Genomic DNA, 10,765 nt, shown 5'->3' on the forward strand with positions numbered 1-10,765 from the left:
AAATTGTTTAGAAATGTAGGAGTGTATTTCAAGCTGACAAATCAACTCAAATTGAAATTAAATAAATAAAAACAGCCAAACCAAACGTCAAATAATGTATTAACATGATGATAGTGTGTGATAGTAGGTTGTCTCGCACGGGAGAACGAAGAAAGAACGTTTTTGCATGAGTAGGCTAGGTCTAATTTGTAGATTATACTTGTTGATTGTGATTTCCTATTTTCAGCCATGGAGTAAAAATCAACAGTGAATCCGTTGATGTTGAAACTGCTCGTTTGCTGAAAACCCCACCCCCATGACTCGGACACGACGGGTAACAGAACAGCACAGACTTTTGCGTACTGTTGGACACTTAACGGCGTATAACGGTTAATATATCTTGATAATAGGTATTTTCTACAAATATAAAAATGTCTCACACTGTTGTAACTACCACTACTACAACAACATCGACTTCTGATGGAGGTTTTTTTAATATGGACTACACCCGTTCCACACATGGCTTACTGAAGATCGCTCAAATGGTGAGATCAGATTATATCGTTCCCCACATCCTGCTATAGCCTACTAAAGCCAAGAAACTTTTGTGAAATTAAAAAAACAGTTTCTAATCCAAATATGATATGACGATGTGGATGTAGGGTCTCAAACAACGCAGTTTCAAAATTGGTTTGCGAGTTTTGAGACGACTTTTCATACTCTTCTTTTCGCACGTATTCAAAGTATTTAAAATATGATCCAAACCAATGGCTTTTATGTTGAAAATGTGATGTTTAAACTCGCTATTAATGATGGTGATGTTTAGCTTTACTTCCTATTCAAACCCCTCCTAGTAGATAGGCCTATGTCATAAGAACCCGCCCGGTCATACTATGCACACCTGTCCAACTCGGCTGCACACTGGCATCTACCCTCTGCAGTTTCATGAAATACTTGTAACCAATTTCCTGAATAACAAATAACTCATGTCCTTTTGAGGGTTATTTTCCATTCAGCGGTTTGAGTGCAAGAAAGGCCCATTACAAATGCAATTTATTCTCATGCTGCTAATGCTGATTCAGATTTATGTATTATTATTCACTTCAAATATTAATGACAAATAATTTTACCTCCCAGTTTGAACTAAACAAAATCCATCAGGATAAGAAGTAAACCTGTATGTGTGTTTCCAGGTGGCACTCCTGATAGCGTTTCTGTGCGTGCATCTGGCCCGGGGATGGACAGACTGGTCAGCCTTCCGCTACTTTGAGGTGGTGACCCTGTGGTTCCTCATCGCCTTCCTCATCTTTTACCTCACGTACCTGCTCCGGCTGCAGAGCAAGATTCCCTGTATCAACTGGACTCTGACGGTGAGCAACAACACACACATTGTAATCTCTTTCTTGCAATTTGCATCACTTTTTTTTTTTTTTCTCTCTTGAATTTACTAACCATCTATGGCCATTCATTACTCCCCCCTCCCTCCATACACACACAGACACACACACACACGCACACACAAACAGGTGGGTAATGTGAATCCAAATATAGTTTTGTGTTCTAGGAGTTCTTCCATTATGCCGTGGGGACCATCCTGGTTGGTATAGCCTCCATCGTAGCAGCTGTGAAGAGTAGCGGTGTGTCTGAACTGGTGGCCGGGTCGGTGAGTGACCTCACTGATGACCACTTGGATTACTTCACTGTTGCTGTTCTATGGTTTTAATACTTGGCTACAGAGTTTGAGAATAAGAAGAAATTTGATCATTTTGATCTAATGTTTATGTGAGGCTTCAACTACCAAGCAGGAGTTAAAAGGCATTTGTGTTGATGGGGATGTCTTTATTTATTGTATCACGTCTATTGATATTCCTAAGTGTATCTTTTAAGAATAGCTTCATTTCATAGAAATGCTTCACATACCTACTTTATATAACAGTAGTGTAATTTAAATTGGGAAAGGATTCAACCTGAACTGACTCCAAGCACTGTTGTGTACTCTGTCAGGTGTTTGGCTTCATAGCCACGTTCCTGCTGGCTGTCAGTCTTTGGACTACATACAAGGTGTCCTGTGGCTCCCAGCCTACCAGTAAGTCAAATGATTATCACTAGTTTTCAGGCACTCTGTTGCTTAGTGACATGACTGACTCGTACGAAAAATATTTGGTTACAGCACTTGAATTGAATTATGACATTGTTCCTCTACGTCTTGGGGGCTTTGCTATGTAACAGCTGTACTCAGCTCTCTATCCTCCTCCCTCTCTTCATTGTTCCATCTTTCTCTGTGTCTGTTGTAGGTGCATCTGTTTAAATGGATCAAGTGTGCCATGCTCTGAAGTTCCAAGGCGGCTCAATTATTATTATTATTATCAGTGTGCTGTGTGATGGTCACTTTCAATGCCTGGGCACTCCCCATGTTGGTTTTCCTTTTACATCCAAATCAGTATTGGAAGAAGATCTACTGTTATGTTTTCTTTCCCCTTACAGAATCAACATATCAGCTCTGGGATGAGTGCTCTCAAACTCACTTTTATTAAAGATTCATTTGCATACATTGCATGCATATTTAAATAGATTTTTGAGTGAACCAACTGCTGAGATTGTAATACCTCCAGGGTCTGTTTCAGCAGCCAGTGGCTCGTAGTTGTATAACCAGCTGGCTTGTATTTGTTCTGCACAGGTGAAACTGCTAGTTGGGGTTGTTAGGAGTGGAAAGTGTCTAAAATGTTTGCTGTGAGTACGTATTTATTTATTTTTCATTTTTCAGTATTTGAATTTAAAGTGCACTATGAAGCTTTGTTACCAAAAAACGGTGGTAGATTAATCATCAAAACTATGATGCTTTGATATCAGTACCGCTCTTTATGTGCCTGTGTTTCCAGTTGGTGCATTAGTAGTAAACTGACAAGCAAGATGCAGTTCCTATTCAGACCCAGATGACTGTATACTGTATTCTGAGTGCCTCAGCTACCATAGACAGTGTTGTTTTAGCTTCAACATGCTTGCTCACAATGCCATGCATAATTAAACTCAGATTTGTCTTTGATAATTAGAATTTTTTATAAGTTTAATTAAAAAGAAACATGCTTTTTTGACTGAAGTAAAATTTATTTTATTCATTTTTAGATTAAGAACATGTTATCTATCATTGACAAAGACCAACGCAACTTATAATGAATGACAACATGTGGTACATGCTTTACCAATAACACACTGGAGAGAGTTAGTCTAGAGTCACACTCCTAAAGATGTGTATTTAGATTCCTCACAGCAATAGGAGTTTGATATAATTATGAACATACCAAACAAATGACAGGTATGAGAAAATATGCTTGCCCATTCCTGGAGCAGTATAGTGCAACACACAGACCATCTCGCTAGAGGGAGATGGGAAGGAGGAGCCAAAGTGAGAGATGTCTGTAGAGCTGTTTGGATAAGGAAGGCCTGTGAGGAGTTATACAGGTAGTTAGCCAGCAGTTTGTGAACCAACAACGCCCTCTTGTGGCTTACTGCACTTCCTTTAAAGTCATGGTTGGAGAAAGAACTGTGTTATTATCACGGGTGTGTGCTCTAACATACAAAGGACATGAACATAAAGCAAAATTCAGGTATTTATTGTATGATATAAACGTGGATAGGTACAGTTTACAGAGAAGAGACCTACTTATAGCTTTACAGCCTCAAGACCAACTTGCATCCAATAGATGATCTCTCTAACAAACACTAATACCACACTGACATGACACTCAGCCACTCACATATTTAACATGGTACTTAACAGCATGTTTTTTTTTTGCCTGATTTTTACAAGACAGTTGTCAGTAGTCTTAAATGTTACATTACATCCCATCAATCCTTCAGAATGAATCCTTCATTCTGACACACTGGCTAGGCTAAGAGAGCTGGGGGTTGGTTGTCCATGTACTCGTCTCTTGACAGTGATGCTCTCCTTTAGTTAAAGGCAAGAAGGTTGACCGCAAAGTCACTTAGTATATCAACATGCTGTCAGGTAAATCCAAAAAACACAACTATGGACTATGTGTGTGTGTGAAATCCGTCTTTATCACTTCCCCACAAAATGTAGGCTGCAAAGCTCGGTTAGTCAGATATTTAGGTAATTTCCCTACTCCAGCAGATGGCAATAGCATGTCTAGTTGTATTGCAGTCCTTACCTGTAATGGGCATAACATTAGAAATAAAATGGGCATAACTACAGAAATAAAAAAACAAAAAGAGGGGCAAACATTTCTATTTAACATGTCTGACATCACTACCTCTTACATGAATGTAAACTTAAGTTTAGGGACGCAGATTTATTTGGTCTGAATATTAACATACTCCACACTTTCACAAACAAAGCTATATTCATTAAGGCACATAAGGTCATGCTGATTAAAAGAAAATGATGGAATCTCAACAGAATGGTATTTACTATATATCTGCTTGCCATCCAGGTGTAATTCCAGAATAGGGGTGATGGGTATGGCTGGTCAACAGCATAAGACAGTAAGAAGTCTAAGACAGCAGAATACATCTTTTAAAACACACAAGTTGTAATCTATATAGACAAATCAATTTCAGTATAAATGCCAAAATAAATTTATAACTTCAACAATGTGATTGGAAGTTTTTTTTTTTTTCTTTTTACAATCCTAATGAACTAATAAAAATAAAATAAAAAAGTATTTGTGTAGTTTTTCAAAAATATAAATAACAATAGCAACTCAAAAATATGAAAATACAAATATTTTATACTATAAAGTGTATAAATTGGGTTATTCCAGTTGTGTTTTAAGTGTGATATAAGCTGAACCAAACACAGAGAGATAGAACAGTATCAATCTCTTTGAATTAGATACAGTAATACACTGGGATAGAAGTCCATCTACTTAAGTCAGTCTGGTAGGTCATGGTCACTGCTTAGGGAAAGCTGAATTATCACAGGGAGGAAGCACTACATGTCTTACAAATTAAGATTGCTCCGAACAAAAGACCAAACCGGAAATTATCACAAGGAATGTTTTGGACAAAAAAAACGGTTTCAAAATTGATACATTTAAAAAGCCCACTGCCCTTGAGATATCAATGTTAAAAACATAATGTTACAACCATTTTGATGCAATATCGAGTGGTGTGAGTATTGTGAACTATTCTTCTGTGTTGAGTTTCTCTACTTCTGCTGGCCCGCTGTGGGAATCCCTGTTCCTTATGTCGGTCTGGTGTCTGAAAGGAAGACCTTTCAGTTTTATGAAAATCCCAATATCCACTGCAAAAGCAATGGAGGACAGAATTCCAAAGGCCTAGAAAAGAAACAAGAAAAACATGAAGATATGACATCAATTATGACAGCCACACTGCTATCTTGTGGTTACTACATTTATGAGCATACCAAACCAGCTACAGTTGCCTTAAAAACTCCCTCTGTGGAGATTGACTCTGCTCATGTACACTTCGTTTGGAATAATATGAGTATTAATAAGGCCCAATGGAAAATAGTTTAAACAGCTGTTTGGGAGAGCTGAAATGACCAAGCCACTAGGCTGTTTCCTGCTGTTATTATATCACTGAAATAGTACCCTTTCTTGTGTCGGCAAATACCTAAATTAACCATTTCAAGTTAGCTGGCTAACAAGACTCCTGGCTGGACCCCAAAAGAAGAGAACTTACCACTGCAGCCTTCTCCAGGTCCGTCCCTCCATTGTCTGCAGCAAAGAAGATGGAGGCAAAGAGGAACAAGGCCAAGACCACGGCAGTGTACCAAAAATCCTGCAAGCAGCACAAGTCAGAATGACAGCCTGGAACAACTACCAGTCCACACATTACCCTTCATATACAGTATGCACACACACACAACTCACTAGAGTAGACCAGCAGCTGATTCCTACTCTTGTATTCCACTTGGTGGTGAGGAGGAAGAGGAGGAGGGCTGTGAAGAGGAAGGCTGTGCAGCTGACAAACTCAAAGAAGTAGAGTGAACCACAGCTCGCACAGTTTGTCACCACCTCTTCCAGGATGAACGCTACAAACGACAGGAGCTGAGGAAAGAAACACACACCATTTTAACCACAACTCTCTCTCACCAACAGGTGGTGCCACCAAACCTAAGAACCAAGAAGCTACATACTTCTGCAACTGAAGAATAAACAAATGCTTTGTGTCAGATCAAGGATTCCAATACTTAGGACAGAGGAAGGCTTCATTCTATAGCTCAAACCGGACAGTTGGGTTTTCTGATCTCATCTCAACAAGAACGGTTCCAAGAAAACATGTTTACTGCCCATGCCAAAGGAAGTTCCTTTTCCAGATCCTTTGAGGATGTTGACGTGTGGAAATGGCTACAACTGGCAGCCCTTAAATGCTGCATTTTGTTTTGCAACGGAAGACCAAATACAAAGCCATATTTTCACTGCAAACAACCAAAGCAAACTCCCTTTCATAACACCCTGACCTGCCAGTATTATTCAGAGTAGTCTCTGGACTGTGACAGAGCTAATCAGACAACGCCTTTTATTTTATTAAGTTAGTCCCACACAAGCACACCCAAACACTTCATCTAGGGATGAAAGCAGATGTTCTCTCCAGTCCACGTTCAAAACAGGGAGAGCCACGGCTGATATTGAAACCTCAGTTTCTCGAGGCATGATACAGGTGCTTTCCTCAGTATTGTTTCCTCCCTTGCTAACCACAGCCTGGAATCGATTACTAGTCCCGCGAACTGCAAACACGTGACCGCCTTCCAATATTACTGCTTTAGTAATCTGACAAACACCAACTCCCAACTAAAGGAGTGAGTTTGGGCTAAGCTGTGGACTTAAGAGGTGCATGTACACACAGTACCACCCTGAGGTGTGTGGTCCTGTGTGAGACAAGACCTCCGTAAGGAAGCGTCACCACTGGCTCATAGGAAGAGGGCAGGGCCACTTCCTCATGGAATAAGAGACAAGGCCGGTTCTTGGCCCAGACAGAGCCAGCTGTACTGACGAGGCTGTGAGTCTATATTTGGACGTTTACTACGAGCAGATGGAGGCTGGAGCACCGTAAAACACTGCAGCCACTGGAATACTTTCTTTCCACAGTTTCCTCTCGCAATCCATTAGTGGGTTTCTATAATGAAAGTTTGTGAAAGGGCGTGTCTGTGTGTGGTTGACAGGCAGGGATAAAGGTTTAAATGTGTTTGTATTCTATTTTGGGTCCAAAAGATGTGTACTGTATTTGATTACACATCTTCTGGCACACTCACTCAGGCACATACTATATCACCCACTGCCTCAGTAGTTCCCAACCCTGGTCTTCAGGGCACCCTGCCCTGCATGTTTTAGATGTTTCCCTGCTCCAACACACCAGATTCAAATGAATGGGTTGTTATCCAGCTCTGCAGAAGCCTGCTTATAACCATTCATATGACTCGGGTGTGTTGGAACAGGGAAACATCTAAAACAGGCAGGACAGGGTGCCCTGAGGACCAGGGTTGGGAACCACTGTGGCCTATATCATCTACTGCCTATTCATATATATATAGATATATAGATATATAGATATATACACATCTAAGTATACATTTACTGTATATTCGTAAATATCTGTTCGAGGCTCTTTTGCAGCTTTCAATATATTCCTCATCACACTGACGTCTATAGGATTGGGAGTGAATGGGTCTTTCATGTTCTGTAAGTGCTGTCATGCTTCCCAAGAGGAACCAGGACCCACATTTCTGAAATGTGGTCTGTGTTCGAAGCAAGACAAAGATGAAACAAGCAACACATACACACAATCTGGCACTGCGTGATAATGTGTGTGGAAGCAGCAGGTTTAAAATAAACCCAGCAAAGGAATTCAGCATCTGTCTGCTAATTTCATTAGGGGTGAACTGCTGAGCTGTATTGCAAACACCTGATTCTAGTTAGTGTGTGAAGGGACTTAGTGTAACCACAAATACAAGGCCATGTTAACAAGCCAGAGCTGGATATCTGTGTCTGGCACCTACAATATAAATAAACACAGTCATGGATTCAGCACCAGTTTTAAGATCATATGAGCTTTAAATGCCCACCTACATGTCTTGTTAGTGTTGTTGTATTGTCTCCCTGTGTTCCCTAACAACAACTAATCTCTCAGGTTAATGTGTCCAGGACCAGGCTGGCCGTAAAAGAGGGACATGTCTGAAAAATACTGTATGTACAAGACAAGCTTGTGTTGGAATCATGACTTATATTGAATGGCAAAGTTACCATCCCACCCCTGACAATTCTAAGTAATAACAGAACTGCTGTTGTCAGCTCTTCCCTCCTCTCTGGTCCAGTAGCTTGCTACACCAGAGCCCAGCATTTTCACTTCCCCCTTAGACACCAGCTGGACACTGGTCACAATAGTCTTTTAAATGAGTAAGCCTGTTATATTACTGTACTGTAAAAAACTTGCACCACAAAGCATGACAGTAATTGCCCATATCATTCTGGTGTGGTCACTACAACAGTTCTCAAGAGCATAGAATGACACTTTAATCTCAGAATTAGATGTGACCTGCACATTTTAGTCATTGACAGGACAGCATGGTCCCTTTCCAAACCTCAAATAGCTGTCTCTTTACTGCTACTAGGAAACTGGACTGGCTGACTTATTAGTGTAAAGGTTGGATAAATGACAAACGATGGAGCACTTACCACTTCAGCAAGTTTTATCAGACTCCGTGGTTTATCTAAAAACTCATTTGGCACTGTGAAACAGTTTTTCGACTTAGTCTCCGGTACAGTTGTTGGACTGTAGACTTGGTCCGCCGAGGCCATGCTACTGCTGTAAAATAAATGTCCGTTTAACCGACATAAAGTAGGCTAGGTTAGAGATGAAGACACACACATAAAATGTAAGGAGAAGGGACACGTTTTTTTTTTTTTTTACTATACTTTGGCATATAACTTATCAGGCAAAACTGGTGGAAAATGAAACTACTATAGTACACAATAACTTTATACCCTGGGCGTATGTAATTCAGAGAAATGAAGCATTGGAGGGTGATATGTGTAAGCCTAATAATAAATAATATAATATTAACAAACTCACGTGTATTGTTGGGTCAAATCACCAGGGTCAAATCAGCAATAAAGAATTACTCGTGAAGTAACTTCTCTCTACAATAGTTCACGCTGTCTTTTGTTTCGATCTTCAACTCAACTTCCGCGTGTTGTCTAAAGTCTCCACCCCACCGGTTGAACGAGGTGGGCGGCTAGCAAGCAGAGTTTTAAACCAGACGTGTTTGGAAACAATTGGAAAAAAAAATACAGTATCGTGAAAGATGTCCACATCCTACAGCATATATTGCAATCCCTCCCGTGTACTGTATCCTAAACTATCAAGAAAGTTGTAGGGGAAAAGTAGGTAAATTCCGCCGTAACCTACGGCACACCTAGTTGCGCGCACGCATACCCTACCTGTTGTTTCTGCTCGAGGACGCAAAGCAAAGTCTCATGGGCAACAAGCTTATTGTCTAACCAGATGTTGGTCTAGGTCTGTCTGTGGGTCTGTTGTCCGAATAAAATACAAACTTCTATAATTTACACAATGAAATATATTTATAGAGTATTTGTATACCGCTTTTAAGTACGAATTTAAAGTCAGACGTACACTGTTATTAACACTTTGTGTGACAGAATGCCAAGTAACCGCTAGATGACACTGTCGTCAAGGTGTGCTTCCAGTGCAAAGCAATCAGCTTTCAGTTTTTCCTTTCGAAGGAGGGGAGGGTGTGTGTGAAAGTGATGAGAACCACCTCCACCTCCTTGGACGACCCTAAGAAAGAATTTCCAGGAGTCTCCTGCAACGTCTCCCATAAACTTAAAAAGGGCGAGACTGGGAAGCGACAGGGAGTCACATCTGGGGAACATTCCTCCGGTACTGACGTTGACCAGAACTATGGATTGAGAATGGAGATAGGTCATCTGTGTGGTGCGGTCGTCCTCATCAGCCGAGTGCGCACACATCGCACCTATTGAACAAGAAAAGTTTATTTTTTTTGTTGCCACGACTCTCTTGGATTTTCTGAAATCTCTGAAGGTGAGTTGCTGATGCGATGTCCTTTATGAATTGATGACACATGAGGGATGAAGGGATGGAATGTAGCATAATGATAGACAAGTGATATGTTAAATGTGAAATGTGAAATTTTAAATCAAATATTTTTTCTCATTGAAGATGAGTGGTCAACAACATTTCGAAAGCTTTTTTCTTTTCATCACGTAGGATGAACGATCACGTGAAAGGTATTTCTTTTCCATAACTAAATTATGTGAGGTTATCTGTAAATTGAGCCACATATAGTGGTCCCAATCATTATGTGAGGTGAATATGTAAATCAAGCTTTCTTAAGCAAAACATTGTTTTAATGCTGCACATCCAGTTATTGAGGATTCTCATCAATTCTGACGCTTGACTTTTAAACCTCATTGTTCCATATCAAATATTGAGTGCTTCATATCTGTTTACTGACACTTTAGGTTGCACTTGATCCCAATCAGCTGAATGTGTTTAGCATGGCTCATCCTGCATGACGGACATCAACAGACCTCTTGCGTCAGTCGTACCCAGAGTGTTGGAAGTCTTGAACCTCTCCCACCACAGACATGTTGTTGGTCAGGCATGCTAATGGCTTAAGCAGGGTTTGAATTAAGGGGCGGGGGGGGGGGGGGGGGGTTGACGGGTTTGACCCCCCTAATTAAGACTTGGACCCCCCCCCCCCAAAAAAAAAAAAAAGATTGGATGGGTCGATACATTTATATATAATTCTTAACTGTAATCT

The 10,765-nt window shown here is 40.5% G+C and overlaps 2 protein-coding genes across 3 annotated transcripts; one reads left to right on the top strand and one right to left on the bottom strand.

Annotated features, from left to right (window-relative positions):
- Positions 1-223: 223 nt before the first annotated feature.
- On the top strand, positions 224-3,069 carry cmtm7 (CKLF-like MARVEL transmembrane domain containing 7). Of its 2 annotated transcripts, XR_014767904.1 has the most exons (6): positions 224-524; positions 1,173-1,349; positions 1,544-1,642; positions 1,984-2,065; positions 2,274-2,709; positions 2,859-3,069. XR_014767904.1 is itself a non-coding variant. In XM_084708597.1 (5 exons), exons 1-5 carry the CDS (start codon positions 411-413, stop codon positions 2,285-2,287), a joined length of 486 nt encoding a protein of 161 aa, XP_084564723.1. In that variant the 5' UTR covers positions 224-410; the 3' UTR covers positions 2,288-3,069. The 2 variants fall into 2 exon arrangements, 1 of the variants encoding a protein (XP_084564723.1); XM_084708597.1 differs by having other exon boundaries at positions 2,274-3,069.
- A 505-nt stretch (positions 3,070-3,574) lies between these two features.
- On the bottom strand, positions 3,575-9,560 carry cmtm6 (CKLF-like MARVEL transmembrane domain containing 6). Its single transcript, XM_084708596.1, has 5 exons — positions 9,034-9,560; positions 8,637-8,766; positions 5,835-6,011; positions 5,644-5,742; positions 3,575-5,276 (listed from the first exon to the last, which is right to left on the bottom strand). The coding sequence occupies exons 2-5, from the start codon at positions 8,757-8,759 to the stop codon at positions 5,124-5,126; spliced, it is 552 nt and encodes a 183-aa protein (XP_084564722.1). The 5' UTR covers positions 8,760-8,766; positions 9,034-9,560; the 3' UTR covers positions 3,575-5,123.
- Positions 9,561-10,765: the final 1,205 nt, after the last annotated feature.

This window comes from Hypomesus nipponensis, chromosome 2, assembly GCF_054491055.1.
Source record: "Hypomesus nipponensis isolate SF chromosome 2, ASM5449105v1, whole genome shotgun sequence".
In the NCBI taxonomy this organism is placed as follows: Eukaryota; Metazoa; Chordata; class Actinopteri; order Osmeriformes; family Osmeridae; genus Hypomesus; species Hypomesus nipponensis.